The sequence below is a fragment of the Tetrao urogallus genome, assembly GCF_951394365.1.
Source record: "Tetrao urogallus genome assembly, chromosome: 2".
NCBI classification, from domain to species: domain Eukaryota; kingdom Metazoa; phylum Chordata; class Aves; order Galliformes; family Phasianidae; genus Tetrao; species Tetrao urogallus.
In genome coordinates, this window is record NC_136814.1 from 33,018,884 (window position 1) to 33,043,923 (window position 25,040).

A 25,040-nucleotide genomic window follows, 5' to 3' on the forward strand; every position below is an offset into this window, starting at 1 on the left:
TTCTGCCTTACAAACATCTCAGTGTTTGATGCAGAATTTGTAAACAAGATGTCAGGCCTTTAGAAGTAAAGGCAGAGATGTTTTATTACAGTATTTAAAGGCTCACATTTTTTTAATAGCTTGTCATTTATATAATAAAAATCCAAGTATTTATACAAAGATGCAGTTTCTTTCAAAAAAAGCAGATCAGTTGAGTGTTTCATACTTTAATATATAAACCAAAACATATGAAAGCTATAAAAACATTAATGTTCGCAATGTATTAAACATGTAGCCTTATGTTTAAAGGTTAAATGTGTCGATTAAAAAAATTACACAATGGAAATTTCACTTTCAATGGCTGGAGCCAGACCAAAATACAAAGTAGAAACACATTTCTGAAACTTGACAATTAGCATCACTTACTCTCTCAAACAGCTGGCCTTCAAGTTGCACACCATAAGCATAAGCTAACATTCTACCAATGGAAGCATTACAAATTGCATTAAGAGAAAATACTGCCAGTAAGTGAACGTCTTAGTCTACTTTTTATTTAGTCATTTCCTTAAAAAAAAAAAAAAAAAAAAAAAACCAGTTTGAACTGCTTTTGTAGTTTTTCTTTTTTGCTGTTCTGCTATCAAAGGTCTTTTCTAGAACTGTTCCATGAACAATGCACTCACATACAACTAAACAAAGACAAATAATAACAGACCAGCTGCATTTTACATTTTAATAGTTGTAATCCCCCAATGCTGTTCTTCATCTTTACACAGGGAATTTGTTTTATTTGGCACATTAAAGGTAAAATAAAAAAAAAGACAAAAGCAGAACCAAAGGTTACAAAAAAATCCAACTATTAGTAGTTATCAGGAAGCCAGACATTAATGTCATGGCAGAATTAAAAACGAAAATAACACACAACATAGGGAAAAGGTCTTCCAATGATCAATATCATCAGAGCCTTCCAACTGAAACAAAATATGCATATTGTTCAAACTACGATCAGATTGGTAGGAATCTTATCCAAAGTCCTATTGTGCTCTTACTTACAGTGTGTAAATCCTCACTAAACGGCAAGGAGGCTTTGATGAATTTATTTCACATTGTATAATTTTTTTCATATTCTCAAGTTTTAACGCAGATACTCAAAGATCTGCCAAGTCCTGTAAACTTTGGCTGCTTTCCAGTAGTCTGTACTCCTGCTCCTTAGGCAGCATTCCGTTCCACTTAAAGTAGTGTTTCACACCGTGGTATCTCCAAAGTCCTTGTTCCAACGAATGTATGCTTCCAGTGTCTGAGGGCTCAAACTACGCTTTATCTTCTTCAAAGACTCAGTGAAATCTGATAATTTAATATTTCTCATCTAAAAGAAAAGCAAAAGACATTAGGATCACAAGCAGTTAAAACGCTTCCGTTTATTCAAAAAGTACTTTGGTATTTAATTCTAACACGCTTCATATAATGATGCAATAGTCTCGTGTCATTTAAGATTATCAGTATTTTCTTTGTTATAATATGTTTGATAATTACGTTAGCTTTGTTACTTGATAGCCTATGAGTGTGTGTTACTGTTCCCTATTCCACTAGGTGGTGCAAGTCAGTGCACATCAGGACACAAGACTGATTAAAGTGTACAATGTGAGATTTTTAAAACATTCAAAGTGCACCTTTGTGCCCCAGGAGAACAAGGCACCAAAGGTCCTCCACGCCCAAAAAAAAGATGAACAACTAATGTATTCAAGATCACAGCAGGCTGTCAGCCAAGGAAATCTTATCTCCTTTCTCTGATTCAAACACATGCCTTCCAGTTTGTTGAGAACATGATTATAAGTGGGCCTTTCCTCATTAGAGATATGTCCAGACACAGTGGTAGGTAGGCAAAGAGTGTGTAAGAGCAGTCACATCATCAAATACGTATTAACACTACAAATGGTGCTGATCCTCCAGGTTTCATTGGGACAAGAGTTTATAGGCTATTGGAAGTAAACTTGCACTTACAGTAAAGTCACACTGATGTTTTCTAGTTCCCAGAAAAAAAAACATTTTCAGCTGACTGTAGCTCTGATATCTAAGGCCGAAATAGCAAGCAATGGGCGTTTCATAGTTTTCCCTACATAACACTGATTTCCAAGTACTTTTGAGTAGACTTTTCAAAGAGCCAATTTCTTCCTTTTCATTTAGGTTTAGAGATTTAAAATTGCTCAGAGGTTCTTCTTAAAATGACTTGTTTTATGTAAAGACAAAAAAAAAAAAAAAAGCATTTTGTACAATACTTCTGGGAAGTTTTGGAGAGAGCAACACTGAAAAAAAATAACAAAAGCCAGGTCTCTAATGTCATCTGAGAGGTATCATGAAGTTCCAGCTCAATATAAGGGAAAAGACAGGATAATCTGCTGAAAATAACAATATTGGAGATCAACTAGGAGAAAAAGAGGCACTCAAACTTGACAACCAAGCCACACAAAGAACCTTTGATATCTCAGGGTAGATGTTTCTTCCCAATCACAGTCTTAAAGAGCCTTCTTAAGTAAGGAAGTAATCACAAAGATGTAACAGCCAAGAAAAAAAACACTTGTTTTTTGTATGATACTAGGCATAAGTAAAGAGACATAAAAAGTTTCTGCTGAGCATGTATTCCATTGAAAAGGGAAAACAATTGCTGGAACAGCATACCTCACTGGCAGACATGTTCTTCACTTGCTCTGGTTTTAATTCTGTGAAAATAAAGAAAGATCACTGAGTTCTGTACAAAAGCCTACTTCTTCTGACAATTAAAACATACTAACATGTACTTTTAATTGGAACACCACAAACAAGATGCGTGCCTATCTGCCACAACATAATCTTCCTTAAGGAAAAGTACATGGTGGTGTTTTTCTCTTCCTTCCCTTTCTTCCCATTGAACATCCATGCTGCTCCCAAAGTGACTCATTACAGATACAGTACAAGACATTAGCAGAACTACATCCTTCCTCGAAAAGGGAAGCATCCAAGTATAACAGCTGCCTTCCACCATTTTATTCTTAGGACCTACAACCTTCTGTACCAGCAGAACATGCACAGCTCTCAGCAAAGAAAAGTACTATCAGCCAAGAATACAGAAATAAATCAGGTAGACACCTAACACTGCATCTCACTGCATACAGTTCTAGTGGGAACTCATCAATTCAGTAGCCCATCTCATTTTACAGTTCTCTTCTCAAAGTACTATTATGGTAGCAACACAGTACAGCAAACTTTTTGCTCTGAAAATCTCTGTACAAAGAATGTAGGTGAGATCAGCAAGGCTGACAATTTTTTTTTTAATGTTTTATTTGGAAGCCAGGATCAGGTGGAAGAAATAATTTCTGTGATCTCTTCTCAACATGGACTCGCATGTGAAGCGATCTGCCAAAGTAAAATTTGTATATATAAATGCATGCACTAATTTAACCACTCTAGATAAACATCTTCAACTTCTTCAAGGGTAGCGCAGTTTTTACAAGTCTAAACATAAAAGCTGTGCAAGCTTACCTCGGATAGGACCCAATGCTGCATCCTTTGCTAATGCAGTTAAATCACTTCCAGAGTATCCATCTGTCATTCTTTAAAAAAAAAAAAAAAAAAAAAAAAAAAGGGAAGAGGAGAGGAAGGGAAGAGGAGGAAAAAGTGCTTCAAAACATCTTGTTTAATTACACATGGTTAAGACATTATTTGATCAGAAGAAATACTATTTTAATGTTGTCCTCCAAATTTAATAAACTAGTAGCGCATTCAGTGTAACTGATTATATGCAATCTCTTCCAGATAAATTTTAGGCACAGATATTCAAATTCTGCCTAAAACGCAAGGAAAAGCAAGATGACAGCAAGCACTTATACCTGTTGATGAAAACAGAAGTCAAGCTTCTATTACGAGAACATCTTACTGCTAGTTTGTCATCATTTAATTCAACTGTCTCATGACCCAGTAAAATGAGAATCCAATACCACACAAAATCTATGATTTGATAATCAATCTTCTGAGTAAAACAATATGCATTTTTAGTTAATATTGGTGCCAAAGGGCAAAAGCAAATATCTCTAAAAGCCCAGTAACAGTATTTGGTTTTGAAAGTGACAGTTTCAGAGTATGCTCCTTATGAAAAGCCTCAGGAACAACTGACCAGTGGATACCAAGGAGTAAATCGATCTACCAATTCAGTAGAGTAACTCCAAGTCTTTAAAGCAGTACATCTTCGTTTAGCAAGTTACAGTGCAGAGTTATTTCTGGTGGAGTGCCTTTCTCCCATATTTGAGACTATACTCTAAAAGTAATTGGCAAGTAACTCGGAATTTGCAGTCTTTTCTTTTCATGCGAGGTAACAGTTTAATATTTTGAAGAATAAACCTCCCCATTGAACTGGGAAGCTGCAGATACTGCTAACATAAGTAAGAAGTTACCTAAAAATGATTTCAATATGAAAACTCACCCAACTGTAGACTTGAAGCTGGCTATAACAAGCAGCCAAAACCAACACAGGTTCATGGACAGAAAGTCGTATCTCACTAACTTAATATCCTTTTATGACAGTTTTGTCCACCTTTATGAATGGAGGGAAAGCCGCAAACAGGATTTTTTTTATCAGAAGTAATAGTTTTTGATACTGGGTCTCACAGTATCCTTCTGGACAAAATGTCTAGCTGTATACCATACAAGTACACAATGCAAGGAATGAATAATAGGCCAACAGGATGTGCTCAAAGGGTTGTGGTAAATAAGGTACCATCAGGCTAGCCAGTCACTAGTGGTGTTCCTTGAGTTTGGTTTTATGGCTTATACTTCTTAATGGTTTGGGGTTTTTTTGCCTGCTTACTTTTTAAATCAATAACCTGGACTACTCAATTTCTGGACACTGGAGTTGAGTGCAGACAATACTAAAATAGGAAGAGCCACTGATTCCTTTCAGAGTAGAGAGACCTTAGAGCCATTTTAATTTAAGGGATACATGAAACTCAACAAGAGCAAATCCTGGATTCAGCACCTGGGACAGCACAATCCTGAATACCTTGAAGGCCAAGGGACTGAAGGACAGACCTGCAGAAATTCTCAGGTTGTTAGTAAACTCAGCATGAATGAGTTTAGTAGATGAGTATATTTACTCAGTATAGTTACAAAATACTTACCTTGCTAGCTGTGCCAACTCTTTTTGGGTCAACGGACTTCCTTGTTTGCTTAGAAGATTCTTTAGCAAAACCAATCTCGTCTGAAAAGATGATACATTTATCATATGTAAAACTGGCTTTTTTCATGGTACACTTAAATTTTATTACAATAACAAAACTGTGTGTTCATTGGGCTAGCTTTTGTGCTTCACTGACTTAAATTTGCCTGTAGTGCTTTTGTGATTAGAGTGTACAAAATAATCTCTTCAGAGAAAGAGACAGGGATTTGCTAATAGTAAGAACAAGGATCACACTGGCTCTAAAGATGCACACAGTACCATGTTAGAATCCTCATCAAAAGTCCTAATCTGCTGCTCAACTGAAAATAACACATTAAGAAAGTTACCTTTATCTTCTGCAATAAACATTCTCTCCTGCCAACCAAACCTGCTCCTGCAAGCCCTAAATCAGACTTGTCCATGCCTGCCAGTATGTAAGCAACATCTCACTAATACTGAGTAACTACTACTAAATTTGCTGGTAGCAAGCATAAAAATGCAACAGCTTAAGGTAGTTGCCAGAATTAAAGCACAGTGTATGGGGCCAGGCTGGGCCAGAAATTAAATCACCAAACTGCAATCATCCAGGGCAAGTTAATTTTTTGAGGCTTCTGTTTTTGATTCAAAGAAAATATACCTCAAAGAAAATCATGGAAACCAGTACTTACTTCCTCATTTGGTAAAGATACATATACCCGTTTGGTGAACCGTCTAGAAAAAAAAAAACACACGTATAAATACACATGCTTTTCTGGTTTTCTATTGCATATGGATCTAACAGCTTGATAGATATCAAGATTTCACTTCCATCATCTAATTCTAGGAAGCAGAACTCTAGGTTTAAAAGAAAAACAACAAAATCAACATGCATGAGCTGCTGGTGTCACCTTACTCCTGCTGAGGTCATGAAACTCCTCCCAAAGAGGAAACACTCAAGAAGTAAAAACATCACTGACTCTCACTAACAACAATGCATTTCTTCACTGTACACAAAAGGTCTTTGGAATTTTTAAAAATGCAATTTATTTGTTCAGACAGTGCTGACACACTTATTTTCCTCAGTCAAGAGTGAATAGACAAGCAAACATGAAAGCTTTTAGCTAAAAAAAAAAAAAAAAAAAAAAGCCTATGGCAAATCTACAGCAAAATCTTCAACTACAGGGAACATCAGAAGTCAAATTTTCACAGAGAGTAAGTACTAGATTTCATTCATCAAATTTCTTCTTCAAGCTCCAAATAAAAAAAGCAGGGTGAGAGATGCAAAAGAGTTACAAAATACTGACTTGATTTTAAGAGGCACTGCTGCTTTAGACAACTCTAACTGTTGTCATGCTTGTGCAGATGTATCCCAAAAGAGAAGAGGCACCTCTGAGAAGCTAAATTTATTCCTGTCAAACAGCTTTGTCTAATTAGTAAAAATTTACAATCAAGAAACTAAGCAGCAAAACCAGCTGTTCATAACAAGCATCCCATGATCACACTCATAAAAGAGACATTCTGATACCTGAGAACAGCATCATCAAGCTCCTGTGGCCTGTTTGTTGCTCCCATCACAAGTATTCTGTCCTCTCCAGAAGACTGTACCTATATAACGTAGACATGCAAGACAGTTTTCAGTATACACATTTCAGTTATAAAAACTTGCCACTGATTCAGTGCACCAACAGGATTTTGCTGTACGTCTTTTTTTTAATGCAGTTAGCTTTCATATTTATCTAAAGAATGCTTTAAATTCAAGGGAAAAAAAAGTTAGCACAAGACAAAGTGTTCAAGTTCATTGCTAAGTGAGCCCAAAACAATCCACCAAAGTATTGTGTAATAAAGCTCCACCTTGATCTCAAGTCTCCCTAACTTGAAAATGACATTTGATTTTCTCCTCCTTATTTTAAAAGAAAACCCTGTTTGAATACACCTGGACAGTAATTTCTGTATCTTATTGCCACATCGTACTATTTGTCCTGATTCATCCCACTCTGGACAAATTTTTCCTAATCTTGTTATGCCTCTCTATACAATTATCTTCTCCTCCTGTACTTCATTATCATTGCTACACAGCTGCAACAGTATTCCACTGCATTATGAGAAAATGAAGTAAGATTTTTCCATACAAATATCAGTGCTGTGTGACAAAAGCATTCTGACGTTCATTTGTGGGCTCCCCTACAACAATGAAATATCCATTTTGTTTTCCTGGATATTACACACACGAGGCTAAATATATTTAACTGCATCTTGTCATCTCTAGGTTATGATACAAACAAAAACCAAACAATAAAAAGCACGCTAACACAAAAATTATTTCTGATTTGTATTTCTATATTTGAGTATTTCTGATTTGTCAGAGCTGTGTATACCAATGATCCAGAATAGACTCTTTGAAATTATCATCCCTCAAATCTCACCTTACACTTTAACAAAGTACACACTTTGGCGAGACAGAATTCTTAAAGAAAAGCAAGAAAACCAACAACAAAAAAACAACCAATGCAACAACTCTACTTAAAACCCACTGAATCCTCTTACTTTGCCAGAAACGCATTTCGCCAAAACATGCAGTTGCAAACAAAGATTGAATGCTGCCTGACCCTGAAATATCACTCTTTCCTGGTAACAATATTTTTCGTTCTCACAGCTCCTTTATTAGTGCCAGACTCAATTTCCTAAAGGACAAGAGTATGTAGGTAAAAAATAAAATAGAATTAACAGCAAGAAAAAAAGAAATAAAACACACACTGTCTGTCAAGGTAAGTCCTAGCAGCCAAATCCTATTCGTGTTTCATCTGCAGCTTGCACTGGCACCATGACATTAGCCAACTCACCTAAAATCATGCAATACTTAGACTAGATACTTACACCATCAAATTCTATTAAGAATTCTGTTTTTAGACGCCTGCTAGCATCATGTTCACCTTCTCGTCTTTCACACAAAAGGCTATCAACTTCATCTAAAAAAGAAATAAAAAAAGGAAATATGCCTTAGTTTAACATACATTAAAGTCTTCATGTTTGCTTAAATTCTTTTACTAACATAGGACTCCAGCAAGGAAGATCAAATATTTTTTCTTCCTTAAGAGACAGACAGATCTTTTATCTTTAACGTGTAAGCTCAAAAGCTTGTTTATTTTTCTAACTAGGTTTACCATGCTGCGTGTTGCTATTTAAACATTTCATACTACACACAAATGAGAAAAAAAATCCTGCTGGATAATAAACTGTACTTCAGAACAAGCAAAACCTGTTTTCATGCTTGAAGTTAAATACCAAAAAGGACTCTCTCTGTAAAGATGTACAGCCTGTTATGGTTTTGATGGCACCAATTCCCACTACTAGCACCTCAGTAACAACAATTAACATGTGCTTGGAATTACTGGTTAGCCAGCAGGTCATAATCAAGACATATGCTCTACACTATAGAATTACCCAAAGTATTCTGACTGGTAATTGAAAATTAAAAAAGTCAATACGTTTAAAAAGAGTAAAAAAAAGGTCAATAACATTTAAGGTCTTACCAATAAAAATTATAGAAGGCTGCAGTTCTCTGGCTACTGCAAATAGAGCACGCACCAATTTCTCACCTTCACCCACCTGAAACAATAACAAACTGTTTTTGGAAGGAATTTAGAAAGCATTTATTACAAGACCCCTAAGATAAAGGCTTACAGGAAAAAATGCTGATGAAGTCACACAATCCACTGGTATGTACTCTATTATTATTACTAGTTCAGTATTACATACAGTCATGTTCTTTCTGTTTTAAAAGAAAGGTTCAAACTTATGATCACAATTAAGACATCAGAGATTTTGGTGTTTAAGTTATAAAAGCTTCCTTTACTTTTTCTAAAGGAGGAGAAAACAAATACCACTCATCTCTGTCAGTCAGTGCCATTCTAAACAGGAAAAATCCAGTGAAATTGTCTTATCACAGGCACAATTTTTTTTTTCCCTTTAACTTGTCAAGTTAAGTCTCTGAAGACTTTATATTCACTATAGGGAACCAGTTCACTAAAGAGTTATCAGAAGTTCTGGTCTTTATAAGCCCCAGTCACAGGCATGTGTTTTCTCATTAATGCAGTTTACAGCTAATACTTACGTATTTTGAAGTTAGGCTTGCAGCACTGATGTTGAAGAAAGTAGCATTTGATTCTGCAGCAACTGCTTTGGCCTAGGGCAGAAAAAAATACATTTTTTAAAATGTCACACTGAAGATGCCTCTTTACTTCTGCAGCTATTACTGATGTTCTCCATAGTGATTTGAAAATCCTTACTCCTTCAGAGGGAATACCATGCAAGTGCTAAAGACAACTTACGCACAAATCAGAACAGAGAAGCAACAGAACCACTACAGAAGTTTCCAGACTTCCTTATACTTCTCTAATCACAATATCTCCACAGCCATCTACAATTTGCTCACCAAAGAGCAGCAGTCCCCTGCTCCTTTTAGCGTATCATAAGTAAGCACTGGACAACAATTTTAACTCATTTAGAGAAGCAATTTAGAGTAGCATGAGTCAAGTCGCATTAAAATTACATTTTTACCATACTCAGAGTACCTTCTTCATTAACAGTATAACCATATTCAAGAAGTTACTATTACTTGGTTTTACAAGCTTTTTGTGTGCGAGTGGGGTGAGAGTGGTATTGCTTTATTCTGTTTGTTTCTTTTAAATTGATTAGCAGTTATGTTCAAATAAGTAGAACAGAAGAGCCCAAGAAAAGTGCCCAGTATTTCCACTAAGGGCTTCAGAGCAGATCCAGCTTCATAATCAGCAAAGGCAGCGTGCATCTGCAGCACGCCACGTGATTAGGGAGGACGTGCCAAGCTCAGCTGCACTGTCACAATGTTCCCTGGCTGATGCACAGCCATCTCTCCAGCTCCCTGAACCCAGCACATCATAAAACAAGAAGGTGCCAGGCAGCTCTCAAGCTATTGTTTCTTACATAGCATGGAAGGCAAAAAACTTGCTACTGGGCTTCCTCCCAGTGCAAAAAACTGTCTGCATTTCTTGTATATTTTGATAGAGAACAGAGTGTTTTAATTGCTGCTGCATACAAACGATTAACCATGTTACTTTTCCTCTCTCAGAAAACAAAACTTGGATTTGCTAGTTTAAGATATTACTTGTGATACTGAAGAGAATTCAGTTGAGAACAGTTCGGCCTTCCCCACAAAATGCATCATTTTGCATTTCCATATTAAGGCAATACTGCAAGGACTTATCCAGGACATTGTATTGTTTGTTACTACAAAACTCATGTTTATTATTAAAACCCCTTTGCTACTATGGATCTGGAAGTACCCACTTAAGGGATATTATTCTACTACCCACTGAGCACAACCATTTCAACCTCACCAACATTCCTCTCCAGTCAGGAACACCCTGGTGTAAGCCACAGTGATCTTAATCCAAGCCCTTCAATGTCAACAAAACTCCCCAGTGTTGCAGTGAGTTTTAAATCTTTGAGAAAGTAAAATATACCAAAGAAGTCCAGGAAATTTAATGCATGTACACACACTGCATTTCTACTGCACATACAGCTGGAGAAGTTCTGGTTCGAGTTCCAACTGCACTGATAGCATAACAGTGACATTACACCCATTAGCTTCCCAGTAAAGCAGAATTTAATTAACTTACACAAAAGATACTGCTTTAAGAATAGTACAAAATAATGCAACATAGAAGGCCACACAGAACCAAGGAAGTTCAGAAAACCTGAATGCCAGCCACCCCAATGGCTACATTTGAAGCCCACCAACCCACGTATGCAGAATTTTTCCTCACCAACATTGTCTTCCCATTTCCTGGTGGGCCAAAGAGCAACAATCCACGTGCAGGAGCTCTAAGTCCTGTAAATAACTTGAAAAATACATAATAATAAGTTTACTTCAAAAAGAAGTTAAGTGTTACAAACAGTAAATATACACTTAGTTAGATCATTACATGGACTCAAGACAGTAATTTCTTTAAACTCTGAATGAAAATTGTTTGTTACACTCCCCCCCCCTTAATTTTATTAAACACCAAAAGATGTTTCATTGTCTCGCCGGCATTAACAGCCATTTAGCTCCTAGAGTAACACACTGCTTTTAACTAACTGTGATGACAAAGAAAAAGCAAGCCATTCAATCTTGGCAGGGTGAAGGGGAAAGACAGGAAAAAAGATGTGATGATGATTTACCTCTGCAAGAAAATGGTTAAAAATTTAGGAATGGCTCACTGGATAGGTCTGGCAGCAACAGTAACAGTGCTACAACTGTACAGATTTTCAGAGAAGTTACATTTCATTACTACCTTGCCCTAATGCACCTCACTACTTGCTCACACAACAGTCAAACTTCACCACAATCATTCCATGTATAGACATACCATGAAATGAACATAAGAGAAACATTCTTTGAGACAGAGCAGCTTATCAAGTCTAAAGCATTAATTTCCATTTAAAATGTGGGTGGGTGCACAAACACATGCACTGTAGGAGAATTAAAGCAGTGTTCCTATTAACTACATATGAAATAACAATTTTTTTTTTTTTTTTTTTTAAAGGAAAACCTAGAGATTTTAGTTTTAACCTGAAAACTATTTAAAATATTACCTACCTGCCACCTACCCTCTCAACACACCATTGATAATCTCCTCCATCTCACTCAGCATTGGATTTTCTTTCCTACACTACAAAACTACTTCAGTTATCATGACAGCAAGCAAATCTACACTTTCCCACAGCAAACGTCTGTTGTTGTTGTCATATTTTAGCAGGTTCAAAAGTTTCAGATCTAGTTCTCTGACTCACTCCTTAATTCTACCTTATAATAATTCCAATAAACAAACAAAATGGATGGTTACAGAGTCACTTGTATGTGCACCATGTCTGAAGACCAGTGTCAATAGACATTCTTTTCCATAATATCCATCATTAGAAATGGCTGCCAGTTTCTGTAGGATGGCCAACCAACATGCATTTCCTCTATTTCATTACAAGAAGCATTTTGTTTGTGTTTAACTCTTTCAGTTCTGGGCTTTGTCCTCTACATCTCCACACATAGCTATAACTATTTGCAACAGTCAGTTTCACTAATTTTCAGGCTCCCACCTCAATCCCTTTATCTTACCTATGTTGACTAACCAAAAGGTGAAAATTCATCACAATATTCTAACACATATGAACATGCAGACATTTCTCCCAGGAAGGCTGTCATCAAATAGCTACGGATAACTATCTTACTCAACACTGACAGGGTATCAGAATCCCCACTTCAAGTGTGAAGCACAATTCATTTCTTTGACTCTGCCACAGTGATAACACCAAATTGCTTACCTCAGGTCTAAGAGAAGGAAGGATAACAATTTCTTGCAAAGCTTGTTTAGCCAGTTCCTGCCCTGCGATATCATCAAATTTGACAGCTGGCCCACTAACAAAGAAACAGAATACTAATTAGTCTAACAATGAGAGATTCTTTTTCAGCTGCAGCTGACTAATTAAATGTATTCGACCATGAAGAACTACTTTGAGGAAATCTACAACTTATACTGCTACACATTTCAAGAAATAGGCATTTTTTTAAATTGTATTCCTTGTTTTGCTAAGGTAACAAGGAAACAACAAACATGTATTACTAGTTCTCATTCTGAGAGCACAAAGATTTTTTGAATGAAAAACTGGCTTTCTGCAGCAAAAAGCCTACTTTTGTTCAAACTTACCTATCAACAATTTCATTCAGGATAAGATTAGCAAGATTACTGTCCACATTCCTAAATATTTTCATGTCTTTCTTCTTTCGAGCAGCAGGGGTAGGCGTAGAAGGCTTATTTGTTCTGCTATTTTTGGGAGCAGCCTAGAGAGGAAGAAGAATATAAAATGCCTTGATACATTTTACACTGTTATAGGTACTAAATATCTACAAACAGTAGTGCTGTCATGCTTAAACATATATGTCATAATATGTTCTACTCTATTATATGGGAGTAGCATGACAAAGTGAGAAAATAAGGAGGGAAAGGCAGGATATATTGCAAAAGAAACACAGCATTTTTCTGCCTTAATAGTACAGAACTTACTTTTGTATTCCAATCACAATTTAGAAATAATTTGCTTTTCAGTCTGGTTGCAATATGGAACCAGAATCTTTAAGGTTCCTTCCAATCCAAGCCATTCTACGATTTAATACAATCAAGTATATATGTTTAGGAGAAGGAAAATGTAGGGATAAAATGTAAGGATAAAATGTAGGAGCTCCCCCCCAGTCTTTTACATACTGCCAGTATAGTTTGTTTTTATGCCAGCTCAGTTTTCCTCAGCATCCCATGCAATTTCATAACAAAGTATTATCATTTGTTATTACAATTTGTTACAACAAAAATCCCCTTGCTCTCCAAGACTCTGGAGACTCTCGCTTTCAAAAATTCACTCTGCAGTCCAGCTTAAGAGGCTTAGCCAAAAGTTTGATGTTTATGATTTAGTTTAGGTGTTGCGTTGTTTTGTTTGTTTTTTGCTTAGTTTTGTTGTGGGTTTTTTTGTTGTTCTTGGTGGGTTTTTTTTCTAATTTGTTTTCCTCAAAACCCTGTTGTAATCATACCACAACACTGCAATAAAAGCAGCAAATGCAGAGTTCATTCTGGATTTTACATTGATCTCCACAGCAAACACCACTATACCTGTTGTCACCATACCTTGTGAGTTGAAGTTGTAGGGTTTGTTGCTGGTCTAGACACAGAAGCACTCGATATCCCACTGTAGCTAGGTGTTCTATGGTGGCCTGAAAGGCCTGTGGATCCAGTTTTTGCAACTGTTTTTGAACGTGGAAGGGAATTACTTGTGTGTGTTAAGGGATCCTTCTTTTTTGGAACTGCTCCACTTTCTATAAAGAAAACCAAACATTTTTAGCAACTGTAACTTCAATAAGAACCCTAATTTAAAGATAGTATTGTTGACATATAATACAGTATTGTATTAGATTAACAGGAGTTTATAAAGAGGTTTAACGCTTTTAAGGAGATATTAGCTGTAGCTTTCTTCTAAAATTAAGTTTCAAATTTTTAGGAGCTCTCAGTATCAACACTACCTTGCCATACTGTAAAAGCTGAAGACATCTAAGTCTTATGTCTCCTATGCAAGGGAAAAGCACCATCAATTTCTTAAGTCAACAGAATATCAGCCAGAATACTTTCCTTCCCTGAAACTTCTATAAACAATCGTTATAAGAAAACATGGAATTTCAAGCCATTAGATTCAGAGCACTCATTCTTTAAGTGATGTTATCAGGCACTGTCTAGCACTTTCCACACACAGAAGCTTTACCAAAACACTTTAAATTGGGAAAACTAAAATACTTATATAAATATAATATATTTAATATAATATATTTATAATATTTTATAAATACTTATAGCTGGAATAAACTCTTAAAACCTTTTGCTTACAACTTTGTTCCACTTCAGGAATCTCAAGGGGTAAATAAATTCTGTGTGGACAGCACTGAAACATTTTCCCATAGTTCAAATTGAATCTTAAAATATTTCAATTCAGTGGTGTAATACCATTTCATCTACACTTGCTCCAATTCACCTCCATGATGGAGCAGAAAGGTCTTGCACCTGGTGACAGATTTAACTTATCTTAACATCTTGGCCACAAGTGATTAAACTCTAAAAAGACATTTCCAGTCTAGAGTAAGCAAATAGCTCTTGATTTCTACATTCTCTCTGTGGGATACAGGATGAAAGAGGGTTCATTGGCTCAGAACTGGCAGGTGTAGAACATCAGACACAGATGTAGACAGACTAAGAGGTGAGAAGCAGGCACAAAGACTGGTCAGGCTAACTGCTGAAAATCCAGGCACAGCATCTGTCTTCTTGTGTGGGGGGAATACAGTACTGGAAGATGCACATGCAAAATACGAGGGAACTTGAAGAATACAGTCAACTGTATCTGTAAGATGCTTCCTGACTAAATCACACAAAGATCCAGATCTGAACTAAGTGAGTTTTCACTTAGTCATTCCTGCACGATAACTTCTGAGTCAAAAGCTGTTCGAGGCATACTTCAAAGCTCAAGTTCAAAAAGCAGCTTATCAATCTGTTAAAAATGCTACTCATTTTAACTTTTCCAATTTAATCAGTAGATGACACAAATTTTATTTTCTGAGCTTCATTTGCACAGCTGGTTTTGAAGTCAATATGGGGCAGTTTCAAGAAGCTACAGTAATTTTTCTCCAGCTCCTTCACTCTAACATGCTGCTCAATCCTCATGTTTTTCCAAAACTTTCCCTATCTATGAAGAGCAATACATACACACTGCAATTTTTAGCATCATACAAATTGCACGGGTAACGATTATTTCAGGAATCTGGAAACACAGGGAGAACAAAACATGGAAAAGAGAAACATTTAGAACAAATCACAATTTGTTACTTCAAACAAGAAAAGGTTTAAGAACACAAATTATTATTTACACTGCTTGTACCTTCAGAAATCAAAACCACTAAACTTACAGACATTCTGTGGTCAGTCCTACTGGGTAACACAAAGTGCTGCAGAAACAGTTCTGAATATAGATCTTCAGTTTCACCTCCACAAGGAGGCTTTGCTTATATATTATCAAGAATTTATTTATAAATTAACTACGAAAACACACTGTATGTAGCCTCTGGACTCAAATTCAAAATAATAGTAAATATTGTAAAAAATCCACTGGCCTAGAAATGTTACATAGTGTTACACAAGCAAAAGTCTTTAAGATGCATAGCTATATGTTTTCTGCAAACACTGCACAGCAAAATATACACAGCAATTGTAAGGAAAAAGTATTCAGATTTGACAATCACAGTGGTCCCCCTAATAATAATTTCTTCAAAGATAATACTCAATTTTTTCAACTACGTACAATCAAGTAATAAAAGACAATCAACAGAAAACTTCAGTGGCTAACAAGAACCTCCATACCCATGCTCCATATCCTGGATGCCAGCACAACTATGCCAATGCAGGATGCTTTCCCAGTAGAGCCACGTTAGTCAAACAGCTGCTAGGCCAAATTATGGTGACAGAAAATCTTATTGCTATTTGTTCTTCTATTTGGGGATCCTCCCTAATAATAATAAAGGTTTTTTTTAAGAATGTAATTTTTGCAACTCAGAGAATATTGCCAATCCATGCTTACGATTAAAGACATGTAAGCAAAGCTTACGAAGTGAAAACAAAATACAAGCTATTTATACAGTACTAATATTATGTTAAGAACCAGAAATATATTGCCTTTGAGAAGGCGTATCTCACTGACTAATAACAGATCAAATGTAAAAATGGTATATTAGAGTTACTCTAATAACAACAATATTGTGCTGTCTTTTGCAAGATCAGTAATCTTCCCCATCTAGCTTGATGTCATGGTTTTACAATTTCTGTTACTAGTATTCCACACTGTAACATCATGCAGAGCAGTGGGAATTGAAGAGTTCATCCTGCAGTTCCATGGATGGTTGACAGTTCTTCTGGGACAGGTAAACAGAAACATACTATAGCTCCCAGAAGACACCACTGCCCCATTTCCATTTTCTGGTCAGTGGGAAAGATAAAACTGACTGCAAGTCACAGGACTCTTTCTGCTCCCTGGCAGATCAGAGGAAGAATTTCGGTTTTCAGAAAACTCTTTTATTTATTTGATTTGTTAGTTTCAATTCCAATTAACTTGTGTTTTCGCTATTATAATTAGTAAACAAAATTTGTTTTTCTCCTCAGACCATTGCTGCTGTTTTTTTCCCTTTCTGTTCCCTTTCCTCCCTTTTTGGGCCAGTGGGGCTCCTGCCCCCCATCACAGACACAGATCTAGAGATAAGACAGTGACCTCTGAGAAACTGAAAAACAACCCTACCACCCAGAATACAAAGAGGAATACACATCTGAACAACAAAAAAAGAGATCCAGCTAAATCTTCTTAAATGTAATTAAAGACCACTATGAGAACAAGAGGGATGGACAAAAAGTTTTGCATGAAGGCTGACACTCTTAAAGACAGGCAACTGCGCAGTCTCCTGCAAGTGGAGGGCTATACACTTCTACAATGAGGTTTTACAAAACTCTCACCATGCACATTTTCCAGAAGAATCTCTAGCTGCTCAGGTAAGTTAGAAAACAAGTGTAACAAATTCACAGACACCTGTGGTAGAATCAAGTTATGTCCATCTAGAATCCATACATACTTAGAAAGAAGCTAGAATCTCAAATCAGTACCAGTTTGGAAATATAAGAAGTGTGCACTATAAACATAAGAAGATAATATCAAGCAGAATTAAGATACAAATGAAGTCTTTAAACACCTTAGGAGTTAAATAGAAAAGAACGTCTTACATCTCAACTCCTTTGCTAAACTGCCCTTTCTTGACATCAAATATGTGATTGACCATGCATCACACCTAATGAAATCCTGCACTCAGAAGAAGCACAGCCTAATTAAGGAAGAGCACAGGTAATGCTTTATGCAGGTACAAAAAACAAAGCTTACATCCAAACCCTGTAGGCTCTGTACCTCTGCTTGTTCAATAATAGCAGCCCTCCTATCTCCAAGTAGCTGGCTGTTTTGCTTTATTCACGTAGTTTAATTCTTTCCAGTACTGCTGTCACTGAAAATACTAACTTCATTCCAATGTGCTAAGAAAGCCCAGAGGCAAGATGATCAACAGACTGACGCAAAATTGATAAGGTAGTTCAAAATGAGTTGCAGTAGCAACACATTCTCTTGAACAAGACTAAGGAGACAGAGCACATACAGTCTACTAGGGAATGGCCACAACAGCTACTAACAGGCTGACTTCTGAGGCTCTTCCAGGGATCTAGAATGGCAGAAGAGGTTCAGTACTTTGGGTAAATCCCTGACTTGTACGTATTCTGAATATGAAATGTATCTTTTACAAGGTAAATGGAGATGGAGCAAGCCTTTAGAAGCCTTGCTCAATATAATCAGTCAGATATTTGGTACCTAACTATTTCAATGGCCTGTTCTTTCCTCCTTCTGTCTCATCTCAGTTGTCACAGAGTTGAGTAAACGCAAGTTTCCCTGTGAGTGAAGTTCTGTCAGAAGGCCTCCACTGCACCCAATCTGACACAGCCTGCAGCTTCTCCAACTCCAGCAGCAGCCTTGGAGGAATGGGAATCTTTTCAAACAGTGGAAGAGACACACAAAACAAAAACAGAAAATGCCCTTCACAGGGCCATTCACAGCTGCTTCTCTGCTCCTTGTAGAACAGTTCCGAACAAGTGTTTCACTCATCCAACTTCCATAAATCACCGTAAGTATGACTCCACATGAGTAAATTCACTGTTATCACTTTCCATATGTTTACCAGCAATGACTGCTGCAGAACAACAATTCTGTTACAGAAATTTCTGTAAATAAAGACACCTGTCACAGACCAGGCAAAATGTTTCTTTCTCTCCAGGAGGCACCAATGCTGTTGTACTAACATTTAATTGACAGAAATAACAGTCTTAACAGGAAAGAAAGCTCAGGCTAACCTTCTTCTCCCGCAACATACAATTTTGAGATGTTGACAAAAAAGGTACAAAAACAAAGGAATGGGTTTTAAGAAAAAAAACTGTTAATACTAAATCAGATGGAACTTGCTATCTACTCTCATGTGGATGCATTCATTCATTCAATCTTCTGCCAGTCAGCTAAAAAATCCAGACGTACTGGATCATTTAAGATAACGTGTTCTCAAATCCTATTGAAGTAAGAAATTATACCTGAGAGCCATTTTTGCTAAATCTTTCTTGACAAATGCCATTTTAACAAAAACACCACATGCTCTAGTCTAGAGGTGCTGAACAAAACAGTTTTACTAATTCAACTCCTCATACATAAGAACGTACAAAGACAAGCTGGAAAAAGACTTCAAAGCCAGAAATGGAATAAAAAAAACAAAACTTATTGTAAACCACATGATTAAGCTTAATTACTCTAAAAACCTGAATACTGTTCCTTAGTAGGCAAGCCTTGTGATTTCTATTGCTTCTCAGCTCACTATTTTACTCAACCTCATCACGGTCTACTGTATAAATTTTAATTTGAGATCATGATTATGACAATCATGATTATGACTGCTGTTTTAACACATTCCTTGAAGACAATTCACAAACCTCATAGCAACTCTATTCTACACGTTTGCTTCCAAGAGCTCAGTATTCCTAGTGCAGTCTTCTGGCAAAGGATAAAACCATCCTTCTATGACAAAAAACACAGCCGTCCCCTCATCTCTCCCCCTTCCTATCTTAACTGCATTTTGCTTTTGCAGATTATAAATCCCTATATTTTAGTTCCTTATAAAAGGAACTTAATGCAAATGTACATTAATTTGTACTATATCCTAACCAAAGAGCTGCTTATATAGGCACAATATATAATCTACATTTATTTTTTATCACTTTCTAAAACAGGTTTAATGCTATTAGGTATATAACATCAAAATTTATTTTCTGAAATGCAGCGTTCGTAAGTAGTCTCAGATTCTAATACTTGATTTAATGAAGAGGATGCAAGGACAGTCATTTTAAAGACAGAACTGCATACTACAAAATAAAACGAATTTGTCACAGACACCGATAGAATGAGATGTATTTACATAGTCTTTAGACAGAAATATGGAATGGGTTTTTAAAAGGGTTGAGGGGCCAGAACATAGCATAGCATATTATTTTCCTTGTAACACACCAAAAACTGGAAAATATCCCCTGAATAGTTAGGTGCTGGTAAAGCCAAACCCACCTGACTGGAGATGTCCATTGCGGCATGCCAGGTTAGTACTGTCATTATAGACCTCCATTTGCGGCTTGGAAATTTGCAAATCTGCCTGCAGCTTCTCTACACAGTAGAAAGAGGGAGAGGGAGAAAAAAGGACAAAACAAACAAACAAAAAAAAAAAAAACACAACAAAAATGAACCAAGAAAACTCATGTATGTTGAACACACAAATGTCAACTTTGGCTTTGTTATATTCAATATCGGGTTAAAAATAAAAGGAGTATTTCTATCTATTCTACACAGTTAGCAAGCTAGTAAGAAAATGCTGTCAGTGCACACGTGACTGAGAACTGCTTAAAAACTAGCCGCTTCTGGCTGAGTTCATTACAGCAATCTTTCCAGTTTAGTGATTGCAGTTACTTGCCAAAAGCGGTGGTCAGGATTAATTTAATTCCATCTACTAAGATTTGTGCTGATAACCCATTTCCGCAAGTCCTCCCCAAGGCCTTACTTTTGACCAACTGCAAGGAGTCTTCAATTTTCTGCATATTAAATGTTTTGCTTAATCAGTAATATCCACCATTTTACAAAATCTTCACTGATTCAAGGAAAACACCACACAGATATCATTAAAACGTCTTCAAGATTTATAATTATGGTTGCCCTGAAAGTCAATAAAATTGTCATGCAAGCTGAGTTCCCTAAGAGTATTAACTTCAGAAATATCCAAATACAAGATTTATAAGATTAAAGATTAAGGAGAAAGAAAAGAACTCCCAGTCACAGTAAAGTATCCAAAGCACAAAGCAAAGAGGTGCAAGGCTACAGCCTGCACTAATCAAGAATCATGTCTCAGGATCATTAATTCAGTGCAGCTCACGAACACTGCTTTTACCACTGCTCTCACTTTACAGCCCCGTTACAAGCCCTCCCACCTCTATCTTGCACTCAACTCTGCCCCTTTTCAAAAAAACAAACAACCATCAGTGAGACTGCAAGGCACACATCACAAAGAAGCTGCAGGAAAACAGGCAGCTAAGCAGAGGATAGAGGTCTTCTGGCAACATATAGGAACTTAATACAAAAGAAGCTGAATTCTACTGAAAACACTCATGCTGGATAGGGGGAGAATCACCATTCAGAGCTTGCAGATCATATAATCAATAAGCAAAATCATTTCCTAAATTTCACTTCATCTATTACAGTTCTTTTCCCACTTTTTTCTTCTTTTACCTGCTCACAGTCACTTACACCCTAGCTTCCCCAAGAAGTATCTTTAATACTATTGAGTGCAAAGATGTGAAGTGTTAACATCCGTAGAATAACATCCAAACTGAATGAGATGCAGTATAGAGTGAAAAGTCAGTAATCGTAGGAAAGTGTGAAAATATAAAGTTCAGATTAGCACATGCACCCAGAGTGTATTATGTTGCAAGCTGAAAGCATTCAGAATTTGGGTAGAGTAAAACCAAGAATGCTGGCTGCGCAAGAACAGCTGCCAACCAGCACATGCATTGAAACTTCATTTCTCAGAAAAGCTCCCTGAGCATGACTGACTGTAAACACAGGAGGCACAGCACAACTGAAGGAGAAGGCAAAATAGTCTATTCCCTTCCCAACGACGCACTCTAAGTGGGAAGCACGTACAAAGTTTTGGGAAACAAAATTAGTATTTAAAGACATGGCAAGATACTAGATAAGCAGTTAAGTTTTGGATAACATTTCTCAGCTTCACAAAACACACACACAAAAAAGCCTCTAGTAAGTATAAAACCAACTGGCTTGGGCAGGAATTCAGGAAGTCCTATTTGCTTCAATACTACAGTTTCAGACTGGGGTTTTACCATACTTATCAATTGCTACACTTCCAGAACAGTTTCATGCCTTCAGGAACTCCAGAATTGCAACAACCACCAAGCAACCCAACTGCTGTCCACCTTCAATTCACACAATTCCTCCCAGCGTGCTACATATTAACATGCCATTTGAATATGGCACATAAAATTATATAATGCAAACACATCACTTTTCTTCAAAGGCAGAATAGCTGCAGAAACCTCCAGAATAAAGAAAAAAAAAATAAACCGAGCTATTAAATGTTATCTCAGGGAATTCAGAGGTCTCTATCACTGTTCATTTTAATGTTTTCTTCCTAGAAATTGGAAAGGCTGACAACAGTTCATAGAATCTCATTATTTCTCCCTAATGGTACAACATTGGCATAAACCTACCAAATAAACACCGCAGCAGCTGTCCTTTTATCTGTGTAGCATTCCAAGTAATGTTTTCTTTTACTGGAAATCACTTATCACATAACACAACCCCAAAGCAAAAGCACCATCATCTCCAAAAAAGCGGGGTTGTCACAAAACGTGTCTGTTAAAGTTCATGTCCATACCTGGCCAGAATTATTACCAGATAGGAGTCTGATGAAAAGTATCTAAATTATGTGCCATATACACCTTCTTTCAACCAAAATAAATTATTCTACACATAGTATCCAGAAATACACTTGTGCAGACAACCTGTCCCCAAACAGAAAATCTCCCCAAAATGGGGGAATACATATTCTTACTAAGCACTTTCAGCATTAGAACTGACTTGCATTGTGCAGACATTGCAGTTACCCATTTTTTGGGACAGAAAAATGACATGTTTTATGTATTGACTGTAGAAAACAAATAACCTCCTGTGACTCTTAAATGTATCAAACATAATGATCCTAACTTGAGTGATCAGCCATCCTGGAGAGACCTGGTCTGTGAAGATTTATCCACTCACCTTAGCAGCCGCACAGCTAACATTCCCTAAACCACAGTGCACCAAATCCCTATCAAAAAAGGGGACATCCACCAACACCAAGTGGTCAAATTTGATAGCCACCTGATGGGCAGACCAATGGCAATACCCAATTCTGCTGGCTAAAAAGACTGAGTCATCTTGAGGTTCTCCAAAGCATACCTGGCACAACTTCAGCTTCCAAACTGTGTCACAATAAAACTTTAAACAGAATTCAATACAGTAATTTACACTCCAGATGCAACAGGGATCAAAACATGTAAGTAGCTACATCCTCTTGTTCAAATGTTAAAAGACCAATGCCATCATCTTCACCTTTCACTGATGACCCAACACTTTGAAAGACAAACACTGAGTACTTCTAAGTGACAGTTAAAACCCAAGTATAGAAAGCAAAAATCGAGTTATATTACTGGCATCACTTTGACTGAATAAAATTTCTGTTTAGCAATCTGCATTTGCGTCTTTGTCTGTCAAACAGAACAAAATATTTGATATTTTTGTCTACTTTAAGCCTGTTTTATCTTGCTAGCTAATGCAATAAAGTACCATTAAGAAATAGAGAAAACTCCTAAGGGCAAGAAAAAAAAAAAGAGTTTACTCCTTGCCCTTCAGAGCTCAATTCATGGACAAATAACCTCACTGAATCCTAACAGCTCCAACAGCCCCAGGTTCAGTTCAGTTGCAAAAGCATCAAAAAGCCATCAGAAAACTTCCAGATATCTGTTACTAAAAGTAACAAGCTACATTTAGAAATAACACATATAATTCAACTCTATATTACCTTAAATTACCACCAAGTCCAAGTATAATGACGTGTAATTTAAAAGAAGTTTTAAAATACTTGAAAGTAGGCTAAATGTTATAACAAATATTCCTTAAATAGATCCATAATGATGAAGCTTGTAGGATGTAATGCAGCTGGAAAACCTCTCAAAACAACATTTTTTCCTTCACAGAGGGCAAATGACTTCACTTGCTCCTTCCCAAGCTTTGCTCTCACACATATTGTTGGAAGCCTGAGCCTGTTTTAGACTGAGACTCATGTTCAGTTTGCACTAAGTTGAAGTACTAAGCTTGGGATAATTTCAAAAATACATATTTGACACCAACTTAGGCAGTAAACACTATTCTACCCATTTACCTCTCAACCTGCACTCTCAATGAAGAATCCAAATATCACGTGATCACACATTATGGTAGAAAAGATGAAGATACCAGCTTGACCTCATCTGAGTATAAGAAAAACACAAAAAAATAACAGCCACTTTCTTGGACATACGAAGGTTCTACAGATAAAAGCCTACAGCAAAGCAAAGAAGCTGGAACCTTGACTACATATTCCCTCCACATTTTGAGGAAAAGGGTTAGAGGACACCTGGAATACGAGGGGAACAAAAAGAATTCACTTCCTCGTGGCTGCCGTAACACCCCCACCAGTCACCATTTACAATGACAGAATCAGAAAGCACAAGCAGAAGAAGGAACATCAGTTTTCCAGCTGCTCTACATGCTCCTAGGAGAGCGAGTTAATGGAACTGGAAACACCACAGTGCAAGATGAAAGCTACAGACATGCAAGTTAAGCCCAAGTTTGGGCTCATTTGTTAGTTCTCCCTAAAAGAACACTAAATATCCTTATTTCTACTTTATTGACTGAACACATTACCAAAATTCTCAGGTTGGAGGATACACCACAGAAATCTGTGCACTTGTAGGCTTTTGACTTTATATCATGCACAGTAAGATGCCATTTCCAACCCTCCCTGTTTACTCTGACCATTAACAGCTTATACAAAAAACTCAATTCTAATAAAGCCAGAATTGTGCTATATCATCCTTCCAAAAAGAAGTGATCTTACCTACTAGACTTAAAATAGAACACTAACAGATAAAGATTACAAGAATAAGTATTTCACAAGCTTATGATCTTCATAATACTCAGGAATTATTACTATAGTACGTACCAATAATCAGAATTTTTTGTGACAGCAAAATTTCAGGAAAAAGTCGCACTTACAGGTGCACTATTAGTGCTGATTGTGATCAGCAACACATCACAAGTTTTACTACAGTTCTTATACAGAAACCCTAAACCAACTCCAACACTGACAACATTTCCCCAGTTTACAAGTTTGGAATGCTAAGCTATAAAGACTTCTCAATAACTTTTTCACCTAGTTTAAGGGCAGGAAATTTCGAACTCAACAGCATTGAAAAACATTACTTAGTTTGGAGATCCTACAGACAATGACTCCTTCACCATAAATATCACAAAGACATTTTGGAAATATGGAATCCATCAAGTTGTGCAAATAACGAGAAACTTTCCAAAGTCATGAATTTTAACT

General features: G+C 36.7%; 1 protein-coding gene across 1 annotated transcript in view; it reads right to left on the reverse strand.

Annotated features, from left to right (window-relative positions):
* Positions 1–1,219: 1,219 nt before the first annotated feature.
* SPAST (spastin) overlaps positions 1,220–25,040 on the reverse strand; it is a gene marked incomplete at its 3' end in the record, with an annotated part of 29,591 nt that continues 5,770 nt past the window's right edge. Inside the window, exons 4-17 of the mRNA XM_079550700.1 lie at positions 19,916–20,011; positions 13,828–14,015; positions 12,859–12,992; positions 12,476–12,569; positions 10,942–11,016; positions 9,252–9,323; positions 8,671–8,746; positions 8,015–8,106; positions 6,666–6,745; positions 5,830–5,872; positions 5,124–5,203; positions 3,493–3,563; positions 2,653–2,693; positions 1,220–1,342 (exon numbers count right to left, since the gene is read on the reverse strand). Of these exons, the coding sequence (XP_079406826.1) occupies positions 1,220–1,342; positions 2,653–2,693; positions 3,493–3,563; positions 5,124–5,203; positions 5,830–5,872; positions 6,666–6,745; positions 8,015–8,106; positions 8,671–8,746; positions 9,252–9,323; positions 10,942–11,016; positions 12,476–12,569; positions 12,859–12,992; positions 13,828–14,015; positions 19,916–20,011 (1,265 nt within the window). The remainder of the gene's footprint in view (positions 1,343–2,652; positions 2,694–3,492; positions 3,564–5,123; positions 5,204–5,829; positions 5,873–6,665; positions 6,746–8,014; positions 8,107–8,670; positions 8,747–9,251; positions 9,324–10,941; positions 11,017–12,475; positions 12,570–12,858; positions 12,993–13,827; positions 14,016–19,915; positions 20,012–25,040) is intronic.